This window comes from Antedon mediterranea, chromosome 4 (genome assembly GCF_964355755.1).
Source record: "Antedon mediterranea chromosome 4, ecAntMedi1.1, whole genome shotgun sequence".
Classification (NCBI taxonomy): Eukaryota; Metazoa; Echinodermata; class Crinoidea; order Comatulida; family Antedonidae; genus Antedon; species Antedon mediterranea.
In genome coordinates this window covers 31,780,094-31,805,909 of record NC_092673.1, presented here as the reverse complement: position 1 = coordinate 31,805,909, position 25,816 = coordinate 31,780,094, and the positions used below count along the sequence as shown (strand labels likewise).

At 35.1% G+C, this 25,816-nt stretch overlaps 5 protein-coding genes, 2 long non-coding RNA genes and 1 pseudogene across 13 annotated transcripts in view; 6 read left to right on the top strand and 2 right to left on the bottom strand.

Annotated features, from left to right (window-relative positions):
• The window catches only part of LOC140047306 (tRNA methyltransferase 10 homolog C-like), a 129,052-nt gene extending 124,376 nt beyond the window's left edge, over nt 1–4,676 (bottom strand). The window contains exon 1 of the mRNA XM_072092239.1: nt 4,672–4,676. The gene's annotated coding sequence lies outside the window, so the exon portion shown is untranslated. The remainder of the gene's footprint in view (nt 1–4,671) is intronic.
• On the top strand, nt 14–472 carry LOC140047876 (uncharacterized). The gene is made up of 3 exons (XR_011844985.1): nt 14–218; nt 313–348; nt 443–472. It is a non-coding gene; the product is annotated as an uncharacterized lncRNA (long non-coding RNA).
• LOC140047984 (uncharacterized) lies at nt 755–1,339 on the top strand. Its single transcript, XR_011845012.1, has 3 exons — nt 755–795; nt 1,107–1,169; nt 1,279–1,339. It is a non-coding gene; the product is annotated as an uncharacterized lncRNA (long non-coding RNA).
• On the top strand, nt 1,886–4,994 carry LOC140047303 (uncharacterized). The gene is made up of 2 exons (XM_072092236.1): nt 1,886–2,140; nt 2,377–4,994. The coding sequence occupies exon 2, from the start codon at nt 2,490–2,492 to the stop codon at nt 4,980–4,982; it is 2,493 nt and encodes an 830-aa protein (XP_071948337.1). The 5' UTR covers nt 1,886–2,140; nt 2,377–2,489; the 3' UTR covers nt 4,983–4,994.
• A 40-nt stretch (nt 4,995–5,034) lies between these two features.
• Nucleotides 5,035–7,733, top strand: LOC140047782 (uncharacterized). Its single transcript, XM_072092817.1, has 2 exons — nt 5,035–6,417; nt 7,683–7,733. The coding sequence occupies exons 1-2, from the start codon at nt 5,035–5,037 to the stop codon at nt 7,731–7,733; spliced, it is 1,434 nt and encodes a 477-aa protein (XP_071948918.1).
• Nucleotides 7,734–7,757: 24 nt separating this feature from the next.
• On the top strand, nt 7,758–15,955 carry LOC140047299 (uncharacterized). Of its 6 annotated transcripts, XM_072092229.1 has the most exons (7): nt 7,758–8,036; nt 8,262–8,315; nt 8,813–8,871; nt 12,533–12,632; nt 12,752–12,816; nt 12,930–13,019; nt 13,468–15,955. In XM_072092229.1, the coding sequence occupies exons 1-4, from the start codon at nt 7,890–7,892 to the stop codon at nt 12,597–12,599; spliced, it is 327 nt and encodes a 108-aa protein (XP_071948330.1). In that variant the 5' UTR covers nt 7,758–7,889; the 3' UTR covers nt 12,600–12,632; nt 12,752–12,816; nt 12,930–13,019; nt 13,468–15,955. The 6 variants fall into 6 exon arrangements, 4 of the variants coding, with proteins under 4 accessions (XP_071948330.1, XP_071948331.1, XP_071948334.1 ...); XM_072092230.1 differs by lacking the exons at nt 7,758–8,036; nt 8,262–8,315; nt 8,813–8,871 and adding exons at nt 10,231–10,387; nt 10,876–10,970; XM_072092233.1 differs by lacking the exons at nt 7,758–8,036; nt 8,262–8,315; nt 8,813–8,871 and adding an exon at nt 10,231–10,387.
• Nucleotides 15,956–19,449: 3,494 nt separating this feature from the next.
• LOC140046360 (uncharacterized) lies at nt 19,450–20,893 on the top strand. 2 transcript variants are annotated; one of them, XM_072090981.1, is made up of 2 exons: nt 19,450–19,590; nt 19,927–20,893. In XM_072090981.1, exons 1-2 carry the CDS (start codon nt 19,573–19,575, stop codon nt 20,809–20,811), a joined length of 903 nt encoding a protein of 300 aa, XP_071947082.1. In that variant the 5' UTR covers nt 19,450–19,572; the 3' UTR covers nt 20,812–20,893. The 2 variants fall into 2 exon arrangements, with proteins under 2 accessions (XP_071947082.1, XP_071947081.1); XM_072090980.1 differs by having other exon boundaries at nt 19,456–19,590; nt 19,920–20,893.
• Nucleotides 20,894–20,900: 7 nt separating this feature from the next.
• Nucleotides 20,901–22,622, bottom strand: LOC140046361 (uncharacterized; annotated as a pseudogene).
• Between the last annotated feature and the right edge of the window lie 3,194 nt (nt 22,623–25,816).

Genomic DNA, 25,816 nt, shown 5'->3' with positions numbered 1-25,816 from the left:
AATACACAGGTTGCAGAGCAGTTACATAGGTCTAGAGTAAGGGACATACATTTTCTGAACAATATGAAAGCATCTTCACATATTTTTGCCTTCCTTGGATATCTTGGATGGTCATAATGTATCATTGAACACGAAGAATATTGCAAATATGGAAAAAGTATTTGGAAAGAAGCTTATGATCGACCGATTCCATAAAGCAGTTGTCGGTATGTCGACAGGTACGTACTTGTTCCAATTGTTTTAATATCCCAAATGTTATAATTTGTATGTATGTATATAATTGTTCTTTTCTCTTTTTTATTCTCTTTATAGACGTGCCTTTACCCGAAATTTCGGATGAAAGTAATGGTAAGTTGTACTAGAAATAGTTTTGGACACATCACAGTACAGTAGTAAAGAGTACCGTCATATCATTTTTAAATAATTGTGTTTTATTTTATAGAATCAGACGACTCTGACACAAATAACTATAAATCAATTGATAGTTGTTTCTTTATTCCAGTCGAAAACATAAATGGTACAGTAACGTTACAACTTATACTATTCGAGAAGTAATCATGTAGGCCAATAAGAACATTTACAATTCATGGTTTAATGTGATAAACATGTAACCTACAACATGAAAACCCCTAAACAACGAACATACTTTAAGATGAAACAGTACAATTTCCCACCATGTCATTTGAATTTTGTTAGATGATGTTGTTTCATTTGATGTTATGTCAGAAGAAGCCCGCTCCCATGTGCCAGAAGAAGACCATAAATGTATGAATACTAATGCCAATCTGGAAGATAGTAAGTCAATAGTAATGAAATAAGGTCATATACATGGCTGCATTCGCCTGCTAAAATTTGAGTTAATGTTTACCGACCGACCGAGCGACCGACCAACCAAACGAACGACATAGCGAGCTGTAGATTCTCGTTTGCACGCGACTAAAAATCGAAGTAGGTTACACAGAACACTCACAATAATTACTTACATATATCTTTGTAGATTAAAAAAATCTCAGTATTTTCAACAATGTATTTGCATATATAATAGATAAAAGGATATTTAAAAGTAATATTATGTTTTGTAAAGTTTATTATTCACACATTTGCAGGCACTGATGATTTAAAAAGCGAGATTGCACACATTTTAGTAGACCTCCATGCTTCAAGAGAAGGTAAAAATATTTTTAAAAAGTAATAAAATTGAGACTTATCGTTAGTTTAAATAACACAATTTTAAACGATTTATAGTTTTGGCATAACTAACTGTTCTTATTTTTAAAGGTCCTGATAAATCTGATGTCAGCAGATTGTTTTACTCACTCCCAGAAAAATGGACAGAAGAAATGAATGGTTTGTATCGCTTGTGTTTGTACAAAAACTTATAGTTAGTTTAAGACGAACGCATGACTATATAACAATGTATCATAAGCGACGCTAAAATACACATAGCCTACGTATACATTTTCATGAAGGTATTTATCTAATATTATTTATTTTAGCTTACGTTGCAGAATCTCTGGCATTGTTAGATGCCTTAAATGAAACAAGCAGAGCGTTTAAGCAAGAAGTAGAAAGAAACAATCTATTACAGAAAAAACTTTATGATGCCAGACTCAAAATATGTGACCCTCCAACCCCTGGTGATGGCAATTGTCTCTACCATGCCCTTGCACAAGAATCCAACATGCTTCTGCAATGGCATGGATTGACTCAGGCTGACATGAGGAATGCTGTGGCAGATTTTCTCGACGACCACAAGGAGGATTGGGAGGTGTGAAGTTATTATGTCATTTAAAAGTCCTTGTAATAGAATTATGATGAACTCTAAATAATCCTCTAAAGCACTATCTAACGTGTACAACAACAAAGGTGTTTCGTGTGAAACAGATATTTATTTAGTTAACATTGAGGGCGTCCTTTCTTGTCTCTAATAAACTAGCGTAGATCCAGCATGGCGAGCAGCTGACTCGCATCGATGTTTTTATAAGTAATTTAATTCTGTTAATTTACCAGTTTTTAGTAAATATCATTAAAATATTTATACTGTGATGTTTAGGGATCTACCAACTGTTAATCTGCTTAAGATACTGAACTGAAGTTAATCAGAGACTTGTTTAAATGTTAATTACATCCGGTCAAAGTAGTAAGTTTCCATTGATTATGCTTTATAATATGTTTGAATTAATGAATCAGAATTGAACATGAAAGGAATATTGTTAACTGTCTAATGACAAGTCATTATTGAAAGGGTTGATGATTATGGATGCATTAATCTAATATTGAAATAATGTTTTATGTATGTTTCATCTTTATATTTACATGAGCTTTTTAGTCAGGTTGACTTTTACTGTAACCTTTGTTTTTATTCAATCTTTACAGAATTGAATGGTGTTAAATAAACACTCATACATTAAGATCGGTTGTGATATTGTATATTTACTTCTGTCCGCCTCGCCACAATTCAATTTACTATTGTAAACCGCTGAGGAGTGATGGAGGAAAAGAAAATGAAGAGACGAACAAGTAAGTCCAGATTCACCAGGCAGAAGAAACACCTGGACAACCTGATTGATCATGATGAATCCGTTGAGGAAATCCAAACAGAATTTGGAAAACTGGAATTGGCCTTTCATGGACTACAAGACAGACACGATGAGTATTGCGAAATGATTAAAGATGAGGAAGCATACAACAAGGAGGAGGAATATATTCAGACATGTATGGATGAGTTTTTAGCAATTAAGGCTAAATACAAAATGGCTCTGAAAAAAAATCCACCTCAACTTCCCTTACCAGTACAAGTACACGGACTGTCTAATCAGTCACCACCTGCTTCGATTAATTCTGCAGCCCTGTCAGATCCAGTTAGTGAAGTCATCGAGTCTTTGAATTCTTCATCAACTATGCAGACACGCCAGATAAAACTGAAACCTAGGGTTGAAAAACCAAAGTTACCTGTGTTTAGTGGAGACGTCAGAGAATACTGGACCTTTAGAGATGACTTTAAACACATGATTGAACCTGTCTATGAACCAAGAGATGCTGTTTCAATACTGAGGACCAGTCTAACAGGCAAACCATTAGAGTTACTAAAGGGAATAGGAACCGACTATGTTGCATGCTGGAAGTACCTAGATCTATATTATGGGGATCCAAAAATAATTTCAGATGCTGTGACACAAGATATATCAAAGTTTAGAGTGCTTAAAGAAGGAAAAGATCATCGCTTTTGTGAGTTCTCACACCTAGTCAGAAGATGTTTGAACATACTAAAACAAGTTGGTAAGGAAGCGGATATGAACAATAATCATATGCTAGCCCTAATTGAGATGAAACTAACCACAGAGGATAGGAAAGTGTATGCAAGATGTCTACAACAAAAAGAAGAAGACGCTTCCTTAGAAGGTTTGCTTAAGTTTCTTGAAGTAGAAATGAGGTCTAGAATGAGAGCCACTGCAGCCGTCCGTAGTACCCAGTCACCTGCTCAAGGTAAAGTTAATATGGGACAGCAGGAAATAGATGGTCAAGCCAAACCAGATAACCAACATAAATCCAATCAACAGAAGGCAAACCAACATAAGTCTACTTGGAAGAAATGCTGGGGTTGTAACACCAATGATCATTGGCCAGACCAGTGTACCGTGATAGCAGGATTAAATGCAGCAGCCCGTCTAAAGATGGCAAAAGAAGTACATGCCTGTTTTAGTTGTCTGAAGAGAGCCGCCAAAAACCACAACATGAGGACTTGCAACCGACGAAAGCAATGCAGCAAAGACAAGTGCGAGTCATACCATCATATACTTCTTCACCAAACTCCTACTAATAATTTAGCTAGTGTAGCTGCAAATGCCAATGATGTTGTGTTACCTGTAATTACTGTGAGGTTAGGTGTTGGTGACAATCACATAGCTGGTAATGTCATGCTCGATTCGGGAGCTAACGTAACGTTAATTCGACAAACTGTAACAGAGGGACTCAACCTGGAAGGAAAACCAATAAGTATTGACATTGGTACCCTAGGAGATGAAATTCAAGCCCATCAGACCAAAATCTACCGAGTCACAATCTTAGCTAACCAGAAAGAGCATACGATATCTGCTATTGGAGTTCCTGAGATAGCCAATGTGAAAAAGCCCAACAAGAATGTCATTAAGAGTTTAGAACGAGAGTTAGGCTGTACGTTGAGCCGAGGAGATGGTGCGGTTGATGTTCTAATTGGTGTAGACTATCCTATGATGCATAGCGGAGAGACCAGGCAAGTAGATGGCTACTTACTCAGAAAATCACCATTAGGCTGGGTAACATTCGGGTCATCCAACAACCACCACAAACATAATATGACAGTGTTAACTATCAACTTAACTGAGAAGACCGATTTATCTAAGTTTTGGAGAACAGAAGAAATGGGGGTTCAGTTGCCAAATTGTTCCTGTAATCAATCACCATCTGATAAACTAAAGTTGACACCTTCTGAGAGACAAGAGTACAACGTGATGTGGGAGTCCTGTAAAAAGGTTGGAGACAAGTGGCAAATACCATACCCATGGAAAAAGGATGCTTCAAAGCTAATTGACAACCAACTGCTTGCCGAGAGAATGCTAGTCTCGACTGAGAATCGACTGAAAAAAGACCCATCACACATGAAATGCTATCAGCAACAAATGGAAGAAATGGTACAATTAGGTTTTTCCTGGAAACTGTCAGAGAATGAAATAGCGACTTATGATGGACCAATATGTTACCTGCCACACCACGCCATTATCAGATCAGAGAAAAAATCGACACCTGTAAGAATTGTATTTAATGCATCTGCTGAAATTCAGGGTCATACAGATCCATCTGATTGGCGTCATATACCAGGAGAAAACAACATCGCCGACCAAGTATCCAGAGGTATTAATATAAAGAACCTGGAGAATGAATGGAAAAAATGGACCAGCCTTTCTGAAGTCACCGGAAGAACAGTGGCCAAAGTCTATTCCTAAAGCGGACACTAAAGAAATAGATCAAGAAAGGAAGAAAGATAAGACGGTGTTAATGGTAAGCGCAGAGAAGAAAGTCGTCATCGACAGCGAAAGGTTTTCCTGCTGGAGGAAGTTAATCAGAGTCACAGCGTATGTTTTTAGATTTATTGCTAACCTGAAGGCGAAATGCAGTATAAATGAGGGTTCACTTTCCGCGGAAGAATTAAACATAGCGGAAGAGTACTGGATTTTTGATGCTCAGAAACAACTTAATGTCAGAATTCAGAAAGGAGAGTTGAAATCCTTAAGCCCGTTCCTTAAAGATAAGTTACTATACGTAGGAGGAAGAGCTTCGAAAAGTCTATTGTCGTACGACCAACGTCATCCAGTATTACTACCGAGAGATAACCATATTTCCTATCTGATTACACGGAATGTTCACGAGCGGGGTCACTACGGAGTTGCTACCACAGCTGCTAAAGTCCGAAGCAGATACTGGATAATTGGTGTGACGAATTTAGCCAAGACGATTAAATTTCGTTGTGTAAAATGCAGAACCATGGAACACCAAACTGAGACGCAATTTATGGCTGATCTTCCTGTAGAAAGAATGGCTTCTGATACATCACCTTTCTATTATACAGCATGCGACTATTTCGGGCCATATATTGTCAAAATTAGCCGAAACAAGACAGCAAAACATTATGGAGTCATCTTTACTTGCCTCAACACCCGAGCTGTACACCTGGAAGTAGCAACCGATTGTTCTACGATGGAGTTTCTGTTAGTACTTAGACGATTCTTTGCAATCCGAGGAAAGCCGAAAATGATCCAGAGTGATAATGGTACACAGTTTATTGGTGCTGAAAGACAACTGCGACAAATGATCCAAGGTTGGAGCAAAGAGGAATTAAAGGAATTTTGTGCTGAACAACAAGTAATCTGGAAATTCACCACCCCACTCGCTCCACACCAAAATGGGTGCGCTGAAGCACTAGTAAAAAGCTGCAAGTTGGCACTGAAGAAGGCTGTAGGTGAACAGAAACTGACACCATTTGAGCTTCATACATGTTTTCAAGAAATAGCCAACCTAGTCAACGAACGTCCTATTGGAAGAATTCCAAATGATCCAGATGATGTTAAATATATCTGCCCCAACGATATCTTGTTAGGTCGATCATCTAGTAGAGTACCTCAAGGACCATTCCGGCCAAGCAAGAACCCGAGAGAAAGATTAGAATATGTACAGAAGATAGTTAATGCATTCTGGAAGCGGTGGACTAGAGACGTCTTTCCACTGTTAGTACCTCGACGCAAGTGGAATGTAGACAGACGCAACGTAAAAGTGAATGATGTGGTAATACTTTCAGACCCGAATGCTATTCGTGGGAAGTGGCACCTTGGAAGAATCACCGAAGTGTATCCCGGAGCCGATGGTCGAATCCGCAACATTAAAGTAACAAGGCCAACAGCCATTAAATCGCGTGCTACAATGCATAATGATACCGGACCGACAGACAAACAGACCGACAGACAGACCGACAGACAGACGGACCGACCGACATAGTGAACTATACTGACCGAAATTACTGAACATGTTTAAAAATGTTGAAATGTTAAAAAACATTTGTATTTTTTAAATTTACACGTGCGTAGCCTGTCACTTTTGACGTGCTCGTATAACGTAATTTCGAGTTGAAAAGTAAGTCAAGAAAAGAGAAATCGGGCAAAAAGAGTGCGCAATAACATATAACGCGCAGTGCGCGCGCAAAAATCTGCGCACTCATGGCAATTTTGTAAACGCTTAAAATTGCCTGAAACGTACTCTTATTTCATCGAAAATAAATTTTGAAAATTTTAAGCGCGCGTACGCATGCGTTACATGCGCTACGCACGTAATTGTATTGCCATATGATGATTTATGCCCTGAAATTTATGAGTACCAAATTTTATTTAATTGTGATTCATGGTTGTTAAGATATGATTACAAACGTGATTTCGTTAAATCGTGCGTAGACCGCGTAATTTTTTATTGCGCACCGTGAAAACATAACCAAATCGATTCCTGGCCATAAGGAATATTCTGTGAAAAATTGACTTAGCTAGATTAAACTGATATCAAGATAAGGTCATAAAGCGATAAAACGCATAGTGATACCGGACCGACAGACAGACAGACAGACCGACAGACAGACAGACAGACCGACCGACTGACATAGTGAACTATAGAGTCGCTTCCACGCGACTAAAAACTGCCACCGGACATTTCAGCCGACCTATCAACAAGATAGCTGTAATATGCCCAGCCGAAAGTTATTAGTATTGCAATGTAGTGCTAGATTTGATGCGACATTGTCGCATCGTGGGGGAGGATGTTTCGTGTGAAACAGATATTTATTTAGTTAACATTGAGGGCGTCCTTTCTTGTCTCTAATAAACTAGCGTAGATCCAGCATGGCGAGCAGCTGACTCGCATCGATGTTTTTATAAGTAATTTAATTCTGTTAATTTACCAGTTTGTAGTAAATATCATTAAGATATTTATACTGTGATGTTTAGGGATCTACCAACTGTTAATCTGCTTAAGATACTGAACTGAAGTTAATTAATCAGAGACTTGTTTAAATGTTAATTACATCCGGTCAAAGTAGTAAGTTTCCATTGATTATGCTTTATAATATGTTTGAATAATGAATCAGAATTGAACACTCATACATTAAGATCGGTTGTGATATTGTACTCTACTTCTGTCCGCCTCGCCAAAAGGAATAATTGATTTTATGCCACTATACAATACGGATTTTGTTTTTGTTTACAGGAAAGAGTGGCGCATGACTTAAATGACATGGAAATGACTTGGGATGCATATATTGAAGGAGTCCGAACGCCAGGTGTGTGGGGGGATCAGGTTGTACTAACGGCTGCAGCATGGATGTTACAGTCAAACATAAAGATCGTTTCATCAACAATGACAAGAACCAACCACCTTGTATGGTAGGCACAGAGCTACCAACTATATATCTTGCATACATAGAAGGGCTGCACTATTCTACTGCAGAACAAATACAACACACGGTAAGTCCTATAATAGTACCTAATAGGCCCAAACACATTTCGTAACAGCTAATGTTCGTTTTAATGTAATATTTGTAAAAATTCAGTAAAGTAAAGCCCTCCGAAATTAGGACAATTTCTGTTGTTGTTTTCTGAACAATATTTGGAAGACAATGTTTTGGGTGCCAAAGGGGTCCCATTAAATAAATAATGTTATTACTGTAGTTAATTATTTATTTATTTCAGGAAGCGCAGAGTGACAACCGGTGCGATGACACATCCGAAGATATTAATGAACAGGTAAATTTGATTACAAAGTGTAAAATAAATAAAACACCAACTCCTATCACTAACATCAAACACACTATTTCCTGTAGGCCTGAGCTCCATTTTCCCCTGTTTATTCTGCCTTTCAAACCATATAAATTAGGAAGTATGTACTTGTTCAGTTCCTTCTGAACAGGGCTATTTGGAAGACAATACGTTGGGTACCAAAGGTGTTCGATTAATAAAAGGTATTACTGTAGTTAATTATTTCTTTATGTCAGGAAGCGCACAGTGACAACCGGTGCGATGACACATTATTAACATCCGAATAATATTAATGAACAGGTAAATTTGGTTACAAAGTGTAAAATAATTAAAACACCAACTCCTATCACCAACATCACACACAATATTTTCTGTAGGCCTAAGCCCCATTTTCCCGGTTTAATCTACATTTTAAACCATTCATTACCCTGTTGAAAATCCTGTGTTGGTTCATATAACTGTTACACTTTCTAAATTATCTTTAGTTTGATGATATGTCGTCATACGTAATGACAGTTATGTCAGAGAATGTGCCCGAAGCAAAGTAAGTACAACCAATAAAAAAAGTAACTGAAATAATAAGGTTATGCACATATACTATGATTTGATTTGAATTTATTTGGAAAATCATCATAAAAAATACATACAAAGTGATAACATAAATTACGGACATTACAAATAATACATTTATAAAAGACTTTCCAGGATAGCCCAAAAAGCTTATCAGCTTATTTCCATTGGGATCCTTTTACAATCTAAAATAAAAAATATAAACATTACAAAGTATTGCATTAAACACGTAAATATTACAAAAACAATAATATAAAAAACAAGTTAAATTAAAGATTATGATTGACTTATAAAATTATTTGGTAGAACAGAAATGTGATTTAACATTTTTCTTAAAATTAAATTTGTTTTCTATTTGTTGAATGGAATGAGGTAGGTTATTCCATGCCTTTATGCCTGTATAATAAAACGTTTTAGATATCTGACTATCAGATATAGGAACTGAAAAACCATTGACACTACTTCTAGTCATATAATGGTGGTTAGATGAAACTCTTTGAAACTTTTCAGTCAAATAAGGTACTGATTTTCCATAAAAAATCTTATGAACATGATTAAGTTTGAGTTGGCAAATTCTATCCTCTAGACATAATTGACCGATTTGGTTCAGTTCGTCTTTACCAATATGTGCACGATTATTTTTATTTAATATAAACCTAGCAACTTTATTTTGACTGGTTTGGAGTCTTTGTTTAAGTTTTTTAGAAACACCGGAAAACCAGGAGCAACATGCATAGTCAAAGTGACAAGTAATCAGTGCCGAACATAAAATTTTACGAGAAAAGAAATTTAGACATGCAGAATGTCTATACAAAAATTTAAGTCTTGAATTAGTCTTACTAAGAACTTTTTGAACTATAGATTCTCCAGACAGGTCTTCATCAAGCAAACAACCAAGATATGAGATCATATTCTTCTTACATATCAACTTATTTTTAAACATAACAGCAAAATCATGAACATTCTTAAGTTTTCTTTTAGTACCAAACAATATTGATTCAGTTTTATCAGGATGTAATGATAGTTTGTTGTTTATAAGCCAGTTGTTACATGATTCCAGGTTTGAACTTAAATCATTAGCTATTTGTCTAATATCATTACCAGAAGACAACAATATTGTATCATCAGCATATAACATAATATTGCAATTTACACTAATTGGGATGTCATTCATGTAGCATATGAATAAAAGAGGTCCTAAAATGCTACCTTGCGGAACTCCGCTAGATATAGTACATGGTTGAGACTGAACGCCATTTACTGATGTAATTTGTTTGCGATCTTTCAAATATGATTCAAACCATAATTGTAGGATTATTGCGATAATCTTATATACGATCGAGTAATATTTGCTGCCACCTACGGTTGTGTGGTACAGTTCAGCTATAGTCGAGTTACTGTAGACATGTGTAATTGAGCTGTCCGGAAATTCCGTCTATATTTCCGTGATCTGTTCCGTACGATTGCTTGTGTAAATTACAATGATAAATGTAAGTTTATTATATTTATGTGATACTATTTGTTTAGTCATAGTTACGATATTTTGCCTTTAATTATGAGATTTATCTTGAACATGTGCTGCATCGTGGTAGCCGCCATTTTGAGTGATACGGTAGACCATATAAGACAAGGTTGTTATGATGATAGACCGAAACATTTTGTAATATTCCTAAAATATATTTAGGCTAAATTTAGTATCCGATATATTGGTTCACATGATAATGTTGATTCTTTAGATGCTATGTATGTAACTTAGAATTTCTAGGTATAGACCGGTTGCATAAGAATGTTCACTCTGAATTTGATCCGTCACGCATGGGTGATTCGTATCTGACCTCGCGTCGACTTAACTTTGCTGTAGGTTAACATTATTTATAGATCAGAGTTGCGCAGCCTTTTGTTCTGAATGGAGGTTTGTTTATACGTATGAGTTAAGCAGGGATATTGATACATAATGAATATAATTATATTGTTTTAGGCTATGGAGTTATTCATGTGCTTTTGCTAACCTGAGAACGTAACTGTAGAAACTGTACGCTGTATAATCTGGAAGTATTTATGCCCGGCAAAGTTGTGAGTCATGTTAAAATCTATGTAAAATGTGGTATTATGATGAAAGTTACCAAGAACATTAATGACAAGTGTATGAGAAACATTATTGTATCTGTATTTTAATACTCAGTATTGTTTATATTTGATTATGCTTTTAACAGTTTATTTATGATTGAATGTTTGTATGGAGATTTGTAAATGATTATTGAGGTTATATGCTATGGTATAAGGTTAAAGGTTGTTTATGATTCTTTTCTGTATTTATTTGTAGAATTGAATGAGACGTTTAATAAACAGATTCATCTCAAACTTATTCCCGTGGTATATCTACTCATTTGCTAACCTGTGTGTAGTCGTCCGACCTTTTCTGTACAATAATAAAGAATCTTTATCAATGCCCATATGAACCAGTTTTTGCAATAATATCTGATGGTTGACTGTATCAAAAGCCTTTTGTATGTCAAGGACTACCAAACCTGTAAAGTTACCTTTAGATATTTCAGATCTTATATGATCGGTTAAATTAATTAAAGCAGTATCAGTAGAATAATTTCCTCTAAAACCTGATTGAAAATCATTAATTACATTGTTTTCATTGAGATAGTTATGTAATTGTACAAAAACAGCTTTTTCGATTATCTTAGATATTACTGGTAAGATGCTAATAGGTCTATAATTACTAACTTCCTGCCTATTGTTCTTTTTAAATAATGGTGTGACCTTAGCAAATTTCATATCATTAGGAAAAACCTTTAGAGATAATGATAAATTAACAATTATGTGTTATTGGCTGAACAATAATATTAGCTCCATCCTTAAGAAATCTAGCAGGAATGTTATCAAGTCCTGTACTTTTGCTAGGATTTAAAGAATTTAGTTGGTCAAGTACAAAATCATTAGATATAGTTTGTAAAACGAAACTGTTCTTCTTTATCCCTTTGTTCTTATAGTATTGTTTGAAGGGTGTAGTATTAACACCAAATATATTATTACAATTTGGTAATTTATCAGTTAACAAAGAAGCAACATTAGTGAAAAATTTGTTGAAGAGATTAGCTACAGAAAATGGTTCAGTGCATGGATGACCATTATTATTAAGTACAATTGTATTTTGAGATTTACTTTGTTGACTAAAACCTGTAGATTTTAGGGTTTGCCAAAGTTTTTTGGGATTACCCTTGTTTTCCTCAATCTTAGTTTTGAAATATTCTGATTTAGCTTTCTTAACATCTCTTTGTATCTTATTTCTTAATTTACAATATTTAGAGTACATGTCTTTACAATGGAATTTCTTAAATAAAAATAGGTGTTTGTCTCTTTGACGAATATCCAGAAGGATATTATCATTCATCCAAGGTTCAGTTCTACATTTAATTCTAACTTCTTTCACAGGAGCTATTTCGTCAATGACACCTAAAAATACAGTTTTAAACTTAAACCAAGCCTCATTTACTTTGTTACATGATAAAGTTGACTCCCAATTAACATTAGCAAGTTTGTTAAGCAAAGACTCCTTATTGTAATGTCTCATGCTACACATGTAACATAACATTGCAATCAGTAGCCTATTGTTTTTCTCTTAGGAAACGGCATATGGAATATTTTCAAAATACAGACAATGATAAATACCTGTACATTCAAAAGGACTGACTTGGGTTTGCTTCCAAATTCTTGGATGCTGACGTAAGTTACTTTGTACACACGCAATTTTAAAGAAAAACAGAAATATAAAATATAATGTATTGTGATGTGCTTTGCAGTAATGACATGAAATAATCGTTAATAGTTTATTTTCTACGTAGGATTACTTTCATTTAGTAGAGCAAATGCTAAGAAAAATGACATACTCCACATGGCAAGACCCAAGGTAAAAAATATATTCTGAAATGCAATTGGTGTCCAATCCTCATAACTTGTTACATAGGCCTATATACCCAATGATTAACTGTTATCCATCATATTTGTTTTAACCTTTAACAGAAAACCATACACAACAAAGGCGATCAGATGTATATACAATCTTCCCCCGTCAGCAACAAGGCTCAGCAATCATTGCAGAGAAGATGTTTTGTAAGTAAACTGATATTTTGACTCTAAAGGGTGTTGAAAGATGTGTTGGGTGGGGTGATGATGAGGGGATGCGTAGTGGAGGAAAGAGGTTCACGTCACTACTTCAAATTTATCTTGGATTGTTTTTATTTAAAAAAAAAAAATGTACATTAGATAGAGTTTAACTCCATGATCAATTCGGAATCAATAGCAGATATGTTTCCAAATTACACGTAATGTTGTTGTAATTTGTCAATAAGTCTCCATACACTCATAATGAAAAAAAAACCGTACAACGTCCCAAAAACGAATTGCGTACTTCAGTTATTTGCCCACCCTAATACCGTTCGACTCGCTTTAGCTTCGACGGGCCAGTCCTACCCTAAAATATACCGCCTCTACACTGTAACATTAAAGTACGGTACGGTATACAGAATATTATTAAATTGTTTTATTTTTCCCTTTATAGAAATACTGAAAATTACATAACACTAGTTGCGGCAAAGGAAGCAATAATCTACCTAGTCCGCAAGAAATACGGATTAAGCTACCAAGAAGCCGATGCGGAGTGTGTGGCCACGGAATTTAGTAAACGGAAAGTAATTCGGAATTTCAAGTCAAATTAAAACTATCCCATCGGGCACAGAACATCATTTCAACATCATGTTAACAGCGTATTCAAAACGATGATTCAATGTTGAAAATTATCTTTATAACTAACCGTTAACGTTTATTTATCAATGTTAATTTAACGTTTAAATCCAGTTGATTTTGGTTAAAATAATGTGTTTCAAAAAATTGAAAGTAGGTAGTGTTTTTTAACAATGTTTTCATCATTGAATAAAGGCAGAAGAATATATATAACAAGAATGAGTAATCCGCGATTTTCCCTGTAACAGTAATATTGTCCATGTGGTAGGGCGCCGCCATAAGTGTGGATGTATCTGGGATGTATACAACTTTTTGTGACGGTTTCAATAATCAAAGGCTAGACCACCGGTAGTATTTTCATGATAAAAAATGTTATCAACTACATGCCAACTTCATGTTAAATACTATTTGGATATTTAATTGTTCGTTTTATGCAATTTATTTAGTAAAAACTGCCGTATAAACAGTTTGCTTTATCAACCGGGCGCTACGATAGCGTGACCGGGCGTGTTGGTGTTTACGCGATTTCACGAAGGATTGTTTAATAATATTCCTATATTTAACTTGTTTCTGGTAAAACAAATAAATGTTAATAACATTTAACATTTTGTCCTATTAATAACATGTATTTTATACTAATTTATATCATAAAAACAATACTTAATTTACCGGGCGTAGAGTAGTACACGGCAATGGTAAAGAATAGGCCATGCTGAGTAACGATTCATTGATTTTTGGTGTTGCTGTGTTAGGCCTTTTTTGTGAACTAACTTAGCATGTTAGTAAATAATTGTCTGTAAAAGTGAATGTACACTAGTTTGTTAATAAATATGTATTATAAAATAGTTTAAAATTGCAAAAACTATTATCATAATTCTATTTAATGTGACATGTATAATATCTATTAAATCAAGTCTTATTTAGTATGTATACATCCGCCCTTATGAGGGCGGGCATCACTCACTGGAGCTCTCTGTTACAAATTTCTCATGCAAAAATCGCGGAATACTCATTCTTGTGATATATATTCTTTGATAAAGGTTGTAAATGATGATGGCATGTTTTAACCCCATTACAGTATTACGTTTCTTTATCAATCTCATTTCAACGTTAAGTTAACGTTAAAATCGAGTTGGCATTTTTGGTTAAAATGGCAACATTTCATCATTGAAAAAAAAGTTGAAATTATGTTTTTATGTTTTAACCCCATTTACGTTTCTCTATCAATCTCATTTCAACGACTATTTAACGTTAAAATCGAGCTGGTGGGTAAAATGGCAACATGATTTTAACAAATAACACGTTTGTTTATCAACTTTGTTTTAACGTTAATTCAACGTTGAAATCTAGTTGGCATTTTTGGTTAAAATGACAACATGTTTTCAACATTGATAAAGGTTAAAAATTAGATTGTGTTTTAAACAAGTTAGTATGTTTTTTTATAAACTTTAATTTAACGTTGAAATCCAGTTGACAATTTTGGTTGAAATGACAACATGTTTTCACATTGGTTAACGTTTGAAATGATGCCGTATTTTCAATCAATACAATTAGGCGCGCCTACGTTTGTTTACTAATGTTATCTCAACGCGAATTCAACATTGAATTAATGATAAGATTTCTACCTTGGATTTAGTTGATTATTCTACAATCAACATTGATATTTTGGTTGATTTAAAATATTAAAAAGAATAGTAGATACAGGCATGAATATTTTCATAACCTAATTTATCAATTTTTACTAACTTAACCTTATTTTTGCTTGGAGATATCATTTGTCCATTCGTCTGCAAGCCTATCGTTTTACAGTATTACAAATGTCTTAATTAAATGCACTGTGTTGAAGCATGGAGGTATCTATTTTACCTCCGTGGTTGAAGGGTGCAGTATGCTTGAATTTACAGTTTGTCTGTAATAATTTCTGCTACAGTATTTTGTAGTATTCTGAAAGATATGCTACTTTAATTAGGGTGTATTTAAAACAATAATCATAATGACGGTTACATTGATTAAACATTAAATTATTATCCGAACTTTCTTTTAAAAAATACAAACAATAAGTCAATCTATCAATATGCATGATAGTTAATACGCTTAATTGCTCCTATGGAATTTATAAATTATATCTTAAGTTTAGGAAGTATTTTTATGTTTTACATTGTAATGTTTAATGTCCTTTGGAAACTCAGCCTATAAAAAGCCTTTTTTTTTAGATTCGTACATCATTTTTAACAATTGGTCTTTTTCTTGTGATCTGTTTTTTACTGTATGTTCTGTGAAACAATAAAAATGATATGAAAAATTAATATGATTTTGAAATTATGAAGATATACAGTAATTCGGTAAATAATGGCCAATGTAGTAGGCCTACACAGTAGTATAACACTACCGTAATATTTTTCGTATGCTGCGCAGGAGGCCCCTAGCTATGCTAGTTAATAATAGTTACATGCAAAGGATGGCCACCGGCGACGGTTTTCAGCCGTTCCTACGGACAATGCAGTTATTTTTTAGGCCTACGTTGTGTGATGTCTAGCATTAATTTGTTTTTTTAAGGTTGTTATAGTTTTATGTTATTTTTTAATGTATTTATCCGCTTCTTTATGTGGAGATCTAAGAGTAAGATATGGTATAAACCGCCTGCAAGAAACAGGTTAGATTCACTGAATATTCTACTGATAAAAATATTGTATATAAAAACGGAACAGAAAAGATTCGATATACAAACCACCTCGGATTAATAATAATAATGGTCTTTCAAACTGCCATTTGGATATGTCGACGCAACTCTAGGAAAAGTAACGCTTTAGTAACGCAATTTACTTACAGAAACAAAATACATATATTTTCCCTCTAAAAAATGGTATCGTCAGGAACGTGTTCCCCTCGAAGACATACCGCCTTGCAGACATTACAGAAACAAAGTACAAATATTTTTCCCTCTAAAAAAATGGTATCGTCGAGAATGTGTTCCTCTGGCGGACATACCGCCTGGCAGACATTCCGCATGGCAGACAGTCTGCAGCAGGATCTCTATCATAATAGCGAGCTTTCGTTTTAGTACGGTAAATGGGTAAACGTGCAGTACGGCCGGTTTAACCAACCGTGACCGTACTCATTTACTAGGCTCCCGTCATGTCTGTTTCTGTTTCGTTTTGTTCACGGGCGCGACGGGAACATGTGCGCGATGTATCAGGTACCATCATCAGTTGACTCGACTTTCAGCATCTCACAACATGGCGAACCTACATAGGGTACGAGATGCTCTTGTTGCTGCCTATACAGGCCCGTAGCCAGAATGCATCAGAGGGGGGTTTTCTTGACACCAAGTATTTTGCGAGCGCAGCGAGCAACTGTAGGCTGGGGGCCAGGGGGCCGCCAAGGGCCCCCGGTTGGGGTCCAGGGGGCTTCGCCCCCTGGAAGCTTTGGCTCTCAGAGCAATTTCGGTTGTTTTAATAAGCTTACAGAGACATTTTTTACCCACTAAAATTTGGGTTATGCAGAGAAATTATATAGTACAGTATGGAAGTTAGTAGTACTGATCATGAAATACAGCTTTATTGTTGCAAAAAAGTATATTATATTAGGCCCTAAGTAATTTCTTATCCTATAAACATAAAAAACAAATAGTACCGTATATTTCGGTGTACAAGTCGCACCTGTGTATAAGACGCACCCATAACGGAGACTGAAATATTAGTATTTTTTATGTAGTCGATGCATAAGACGCACTTATTTCTAGGCCGAAATTTAAACATTTTACAATCAAAACAATGGTATTTTAATAATAAAACAACGATATTTGAGACATATTAGAATCAAATGATATAATTTTGTTTGATTGCCTTTATTACATCGTAATCAGTCTCTACTTCAACTGAACGTTCAATGAAAAGGGAAATCCCCATATTGTTTCAGTTACGATGCACTGTGTGGGTAGGGCTAGCCTATGTCTATTTAAAGCCCCATTCCCTACGTTTTTTAGATTTAATTTAAGATCACAAACTATATTTAATGTAAAAATAATACTATATGGTCCTATTGCGATAACTTTTTTCGTCTTTAAACGGTTAAAAATGTGAAAAATAAATCGATTCTAATTATAGCGGCCCGCTATAAATCCCAAAATGCATTGCGCGCGGATTGATATTTTTGTTTTTCACCTGTAATTCGCCCACTTTTCGATCGATCGTGAAGCCAAAACAAATGGAAGACTCCTAACTTTTCAGCGAAAATACCGGGTTTTCCCCAATTTGTATCAACGGAGTCTGGCAAAAATAGAAAGACAATTAATGCAGCAACTATACAACGTCAGGTTAGGTATATAGCTAGCGTACGATGTTCGTACGTTATCGATGTTTACCAGCTAGGCCTACAAAACCGTCCACGAGAAGTCGATCGCCGCGAGCTACTTAGGTAGTGCATTGTTTCTCACTTTTTATCATAATTTACCATAAAACGTACATTTAAGACAAGGAATGACATGGTTTAATGTTTTTAAAGTGATATATATGTATTATTTTCCAAAAAACGTCCAAAATTGCAGGGAAGGGGTCTTTAAAAGTAACTTTAATTTCATATTATTTAAATATATACCTTCTTATTGTGTGGACGTGTATGACCATTATAAAATCAATCCAAATGATGTTCAGTTTTTTGGGCTGATAATAAACCAGGAATATCATGTTGGGTAGGCCTATATGAAAATCTTTCCTATTTCCATGCATGCATTACAGCAATATATGAGGAGAGAGCACTAACCATGTGCTCCTTGCCTGGTGGCCAGCACTGTTGGCCATATACACTATAAGATTAGGGGAAGCTACTTAACACAATAACAACACACTCTTTTAGATATCGCTTGACATACGAACTATTGACTACATGATTATAAAATTATGTGATTGTTGACATAGAGATGTAATAAAAATAAACCACCGTGATCAAGGGAAATAGTTATTGTGTAAATAAATAAAATGTGACACCACCGTAATTAATGGACTCTTCCATAAATGTGTTGCGCTGTGATGATGCTGCATGCTGCTAGAATACACACCCGCGAGTTCAGAGAGTATTGCTAGGCCTGGGTAGAATATCTAATGCGTACTGTAATATTAATTAATACAGTCGAGGATGACAATTTACCTTAACTAAAAATTCAATAAACTTGTTACCACACTGTGGTTAGACAGGAGTGAGTAACTAGCTAGGCCTACATTGCAGAGTAGTAGGCCTACACTATTTTTAATTAATTTAAGTATTAGTAGGTAATTAAATTAATTAGGGTTACATTTAGAGGTCAAATTTGCGTGTCAAAAGTGCGTCTTATACACCGAAATATACGGTAGGCCTACGTACACGTACCAATTTAACTCAGCACCATTTTTATTCAAGTTTAAAGAGTGAAATTCTTTGGTTTAATGAAAAATATTTCCAGGAAAAAAATAAAAATCCCCAAAACGATTGAACTGAACTGAACGTGATCTTGTGCGTTCCGAAAAGCCCGGCCGAAGCACGCGATTGGTCAGTCCATTTTTCTGTCATATTTAGTAACCATCATCTCTCAACAATCTCTCGATATCACGCTCAGCAGTGACTTTGACATCGGACAATCTGTATATTCGATCGATTTAAACATAGTCAATAGAAGTAAAATGACCAAAAAATCTGCTATAATTGATAATTAATTGCACGATTTTGGAAGTGGGGCCTTTGTTTTTCAAGGGGGGTTCGCATTTCGCGCAAAAGGGGGGGTTCGCCCGAACCCCAAAAAACCCCCCTGGCTACGGGCCTGCTATATATCAGATGTTCTGGACGAGGAAGAATTCATTATGTTGTATAGTATGAATTCCCCAAGTAATCCTGATTTTCAGTATAAAAGTGATGAATATCAATTCAACTTGGATAAATTCAACGATGATGAATGCAACAGCTATTTCAGGTAAGCCGACCATCAGGCTAAATCAGGGTAGCACTTTATTTATCAATTTATAATCTACTACTAGGTAGGGCTAGATAACGTTAAGGCATTATAAAGCTTAAATACATTTAACATTGGTTACTAACAATTATACTTCCATATACCTTGAAGGTATTGCTTTCTTTTATGTATAGCCCTAGTAGGCTACTATACTATCTACAGAAGCTACTATTTAGTAATAAATGTTGATTAAATATTAAATTAATATATGATGCCCATAACATGTCCAGTATCATGTATGTTATCTATTATGAGATTTAAAATATACTGTGTATTATTATTTCCCTTAGATTCCAGAAAAATGATATCTACCGGCTGAAACATGCTTTGGGGGTGCCACCAACTGTAATTCTGGAGAATAAGTCGAAAATTGATGGACTTGAGGCTTTGTGCATCACACTCCAAAGGTATGCATATCCTTGTAGATATGGAGATCTTATCAAGGACTATGGACGTTCAGTACCACAGCTTTACTTGGCGTTTAAGTGGATGACCAACTACATCTTCGACATCCATAGACATCGGATCTCATCCTTAGATCAGCCATGGTTATCCCCACAACATTTACAGGAATTTTCTGAGGCAACACACACAAAGGGTGCTGCTTTGAGGAACTGTTGGGGGTTCGTTGATGGAACCGTAAGGCCAATATGCCGACCAAATCAGCATCAACAAGTTATGTATAATGGTCACAAAAGAATCCATGCCATGAAATTCCAGTCAGTGACAGCTCCCAATGGCCTCATAGCTCACCTATATGGACCTGTGGAAGGGAAGAGACATGATGCATTTCTCCTTCGTGAATCGGGTCTGTTGACAGAGCTTGAGGCCAGATCACATGATCCACAGGGAAATGTATTGTGCGTGTATGGTGATCCTGCGTACCCATTGCGCCCACAATTGCAAGCACCTTTCCCGACGGTACGAATAACACCAGAACAAGTGGCCTTCAACGCGGCAATGTCCAAAGTCAGAATTAGCGTTGAATGGCTATTTGGTGACATTGTAAATATATTTAAATTTACAGACTATAAGAAGTCTCAGAAAGTGCAATTGAGTGCATGTGGCAAAATGTACATTGTTTCTGGAATACTTACAAATGCACATACATGTGTGTATAAGAACAATACATCTGCCTATTTTGAACTTGAACCGCCATCGCTGGAAGAATATTTTCAATGAATGTATTTTTTTTTCTAAATTATTGTAAATAATTGTGATAGAAGTGATATTGAATTTATTAAAAATTGTATAATTATAAAGTAAATAACTGTTTCCATTTAAATTTAAGAAGTTATTCATATAAATATTTTTATTGTAACCATATACATATATACATTCATAAACATCTAACTGTAATACAAGAGAACCTTTAATAGATTTAAAGAAATAAAATGGTTCCAGTTTAAATAAAAATCCTGGAAAACTCTTAAACACTTAACTGTATATAACATACCAACACTAAAGATACACCTGCAATAGAACAAATATTTAGTGTATTTTTAAAATGTAAATTATTGTAATTGTGACTAAAGTGATAGCTGAATTACCGGTATTATGTTAAAACGTCGTAAGGTAAATAAATGTTTCTATTTATTGATATTGAAAAGCATGTATTAATTATATTTTGTTAATGCTCATTCATATAGAAACAAAACTTCTTTGATTTAAACTACATATTCTTTGGCATCAATGGTATTCAAAACATTCAAGATAATAATTAATAGATTGAAAGAAACAATGGTATAAGTATATATAAATAAAGGCATGCATTAATAAACACATAAATATATATAAAAACAACTATAGTAGAAAGTATATTGCACAGATTAGCACAATAAAAAAATATATCAAGGATCTAGTTTTTCTTTTCCATGGACTTAAGAAATGCCATCATCAGTGTTTGCGTTTGCTGGTTTTGATGTTGCAAGAGTTGCTGTTGTTGAAGTATTTGCTGCTGCATTTGTTGTTGTTGTTGCAGTTGTTGCTGTTGGAAGGCCTCAAATCGTCTTTCTCTTCCTCTGTCTTCTGCCCTCTTTCGTTCTTCTTCCTCTTTTTTTCTCTCCATTTCCTCCCTTCGAAGTTGCTGATCTATCTCCATTTTTTTTTTAATGATACCGATTGTGTCATTCCCACTATTCCTTCTTTTTGGTGTGTTACTTTCAACATCAAGCCTAAAAATAAATTTACAAAAATAAGAACTAAACTAAGGAAGAGGGGGATAAAAAACACTTTAATCTGCCTCTACATTTTACATAAATTTGGCATTACCTTTTCCGCGTTTCTCCAAATGTTTCTCATTTCTGCACCATCAGCCTTTTTCTTCTCTTCATCTCCTCTTTCCTTTGGTAACATTTCTATATCCTCCTCTTCTTGGATGAATTCTTCAATACTTTCCCTTATTTGCATCTGTCTCCTCCACTGCAATTCCACTGGCTGCCTTTTCTTTGTTATTTTTTCCTTTCACCTTATCCATCAAATTAGATATGCGATCTCGCACTGCCCGCCTGTCAACTTTGTATTCACGGGCCTTCATTGCATCAGCAACAGCCTGCCATGCCTTTCCCCGCTCAGTTGTGCCCTTCTTGGACTGAAAAGGTCTAGCCAAGATTACTTCTCCTATTAGAATCTGATCCTTTTGGTTGTCCCAGATCATGCTGAAATAAATAATAAAATCACATAATTTATGATAGTGTTTTTTAATGTAATATTTTTCTCATCAATTCAGTGTAGGAGTTTTTAATCTAATGAAGTAATAAATGAAAATAAATAATATAGCTTGAATGAACTATCCACTTTATACAATTAATAATGCTAATATTGATTGACATTGATAACACATTTATTTCAGACTGAAAAAAGCATACTAATATATAATATTATATGTTTTATGCATACAAAAAAAAAGTTTACAATAATAATATATTAAAATAAATGTAAAAAAGTGAGCACTATTGAATTATCCAAAAAGATCTAACTAACCGGTTTGTACTCTTTTTTGTGTTAATTTCTTCTGCCTGTTTTGAAAAAAAAATAAATAAAAAATCAAGATAAAAATAATAAAATGTACACAAGCTTATCTACATATATCTTATATTGTATGACAATAAGATAAATACTTTAAGCTACATTGGCAGGGAGTTGTTATAAATCTAATAAAGTAAACAACTCCTTTGTTTTAAGCAAAGCAGGATTGAATTGAAGATAATTTGATTAGCTAGTTTTTATCAATATTATTGAACTTGTCATTTTCTGTCATCTATTGAGTAGGGGGTCCTACGTATCTAGACCTCCTATTTGTGCAAGTTGTGTTTATTTGTAGGACCGTGTAGGGATAGCCTAAATGCCAGCAGCTAGGGTATCGCAGCTAGGCCCTAGGCTAGTTAGTTCGATTAGGCCACTGGTTTGCCCTCTATTATACTACTACTAGCCTAGGCTAGCTAGGCTAGGCCTAGGCCCTAGGCCGAATCTCTAAGCCAATTTTTTTACGCCGTTGCTAAAGATACGGTACCGTATCCATGCTTTTAAAAACTAAAGATACGGTAATTATAGAGGGCGCTTCCGTTTGCTAAAAGTACGGTAAAATTGCATTCCTAAAACTCGTACCTAAATATAAAACTCGTTCCTAAATATAAAACTCGTTCCTAAATATAAAACTCGTTCCTAAATATTAAACTCGTTCCTAAATATTAAACTCGTTCCTAAATATTAAACTCGTTCCTAAATATTAAACTCGTTCCTAAATATTAAACTCCTTCCTAAATATTAAAAACCTAACCCTCTAAATAATCTCTCTTAAATTAAAAACTATAAAAAAAAAATTAAAAAAAGACGTCAAGAAGAGTATCGAACCCCCAACCCCTTAAGCCAAAGCCTCGTCACATGCCCACTAGGCTACACAGCTGGCTTGCAGAAAACCAATGCAATAACCAGTATTTGATTAACATCCACATTACATAGCGCCCTCTATAATTACCGTACCTTTAGTTTTTAAAAGTATGGATACGGTACCGTATCTTTAGACATAACGATTTTCGCCTTTCGCCTTTTATTTTATATTTGGCATCACTGATCTAGAGCACTACATTAATGAACATTCATTTAATATGCTATAGCCTAGTCTATGTTTGATTACATAAAGCTATAATAACGACTGATTAAACTGCTTTGCCTTTGACGATACTGCTTCCATCGTGTCCTTTGTATTAAAATACACAGCTGAATGTTCGTTTCAGACAGGACGCTATTTCTTCTCACTACCGTTCTGAAATTTAGCGCTACGGCGAGTCTTAAATTTCTGAGCATGCGTAGATCACATTTCGGTTCAAATTACCGTACTGAACTACTTCCGTACTAAAACGAAAGCTCGCTATTAGTGAAGAACAACGTGGTTATGTTATGCGCGATTTGAACGATTTGCGCAAAAAAATCCTTGCGCAATTTGAAATTGCGCAAACAATTCTTGCGCAATTTAAAATGGCGCAAGAAAATCTTTGCGCAATTTTAAATTGCGCTGCACAATTTGTAAATTGCGCAAGATAGTTCTTGCGCAATATGACACCTTTGCGCAATTTGAAAACGAACTGTAAATTTTCAAATTGCGCAACAAAATTCTACCAGACAATCGGTATTATAATAATTTATTGGAAACTAAATAACTCAAAATAAAACATAATAAATGCGAAGATAACATGTGTATAATAAATACATAACATTTATTATTACAATTAAATAATATTATCACTGTAACTTGAAATAATTCAAAATAAATGTAAAAATTAAGTTTTTAATATTAGTTTAAGCTAGGCCATGTAACCTATTCAGTATCAGTAGTCCAGACCCTAGCTAGTAGTCCAGACCTAGAGGGGTGCAGGTCAAGTCGGCCCCAAACCGTCTCGGCCAAAGTCAAGTCGGCCCCACGTCAAGTCGGCCCCAAGTCAACTCGGCCTCAAGTCAACTCGGCCTCAAGTCAACTCGGCCTCACGTCAACTCGGCCAAAAACTAATCGGTCAACTCGGCCACAATAAAGTATGTAACGCAAAAAGTGCTTAATATTATTACGATTCTTACTATCCACGTTTTAAAAAAAATGAAGAAATAAAAAATATAATATCATAATTATAAAAAAATGAACTCATTGCCGATATGAATAGAAGTACCCGCGTGTTACAAAAAAACACGTGCAGGTACCGTATTTTAGGAAATCGAAGACGGAGGCCTACGTTCCACCATTTGGCCATAGAAAAAATGATCGTACATCGTTTTTGTGCATGATTTGCGTTTTTAAAAAAGGGGAATCGCCCGGTCAGCAAAAACACATAACAGTTGTAGATATCGAAAAAGCTGGGAAACGCGCAGGGAGGCTCAGCTACGAAATTGTATTAAACGTAAATAATTAAAGGAAAGTTGGTGAAATCATTCCTATTTTTTTTGCTAAATATATTATTGTCTAAATAATAATATTCATTAAAAGTCAGAATTATTCATAGTTAAAAAAGAAGAAATATTATTTTATCAATCCCCTTCATTTGCACTTTTTGCGTTCCATACTTTAACGGGGCCGATTTGACCGATTATTTTTTGGCCGAGTTGACTTGAGGCCGAGTTGACTTGAGGCCGAGTTGACTTGAGGCCGAGTTGACTTGAGGCCGACTTGACTTGGGGCCGACTTGACTTTGGCCGAGACGGTTTAGGGCCGACTTGGATCGAAACCGGCTAGAGTAGTATAGCCGGCCGCGATTTTTTTTTTCGTACATAAGTTGGGGACCCCCTCATGAAACGTCACAAAATAAACATGAATAATTAATCAGTTAAATTTTCTTGTTCCGTGTGCACCCAAGCGTATAGCAACAAGAAGTGATTACAGTAGTTTACACAAGTGCGGTACGATTCTAGGCCTATCTCCGCTGTGGTTGCCGCGTGCGATTTCATAATAGAATAGCGGCGTTTAGTGTGGATTGTCGAAATAATCAGCCTTTAGTTTATGGTGTGTTTAATATAATTTATTACTAAAGAATTACGTGTTAAAATTATAGTTTCTATTGATACTATTAGGCCTAATTACTATTCTCTAAACCCATGTCTATTCTAGTAGTAGCTGTGTTGGTGTGTGTGACGTGTGTGTTAGAGTCAGCAAAATTAAACAATAAACATTACACAAAAATACATTTTTTGTTCTCGTGGGTCT

What these genes read in the sequence shown, in the direction of transcription:
- LOC140047303 (XM_072092236.1), top strand. Translation starts at nt 2,490, where the DNA reads ATGGAGGAAAAGAAAATGAAGAGACGAACAAGTAAGTCCAGATTCACC.
- LOC140047782 (XM_072092817.1), top strand. Translation starts at nt 5,035, where the DNA reads ATGGTAAGCGCAGAGAAGAAAGTCGTCATCGACAGCGAAAGGTTTTCC. An exon ending in GTCGAATCCGCAACATTAAA is followed by an intron (nt 6,418 to 7,682) that starts GTAACAAGGCCA and finishes TCATACATTAAG; the next exon opens with ATCGGTTGTGATATTGTACT.
- LOC140047299 (XM_072092229.1), top strand. Translation starts at nt 7,890, where the DNA reads ATGGATGTTACAGTCAAACATAAAGATCGTTTCATCAACAATGACAAG. An exon ending in CCGAAGATATTAATGAACAG is followed by an intron (nt 8,316 to 8,812) that starts GTAAATTTGATT and finishes AATTATCTTTAG; the next exon opens with TTTGATGATATGTCGTCATA. An exon ending in GAGAATGTGCCCGAAGCAAA is followed by an intron (nt 8,872 to 12,532) that starts GTAAGTACAACC and finishes TTTTTCTCTTAG; the next exon opens with GAAACGGCATATGGAATATT.
- LOC140046360 (XM_072090980.1), top strand. Translation starts at nt 19,481, where the DNA reads ATGTTGTATAGTATGAATTCCCCAAGTAATCCTGATTTTCAGTATAAA. An exon ending in GAATGCAACAGCTATTTCAG is followed by an intron (nt 19,591 to 19,919) that starts GTAAGCCGACCA and finishes TATTTCCCTTAG; the next exon opens with ATTCCAGAAAAATGATATCT.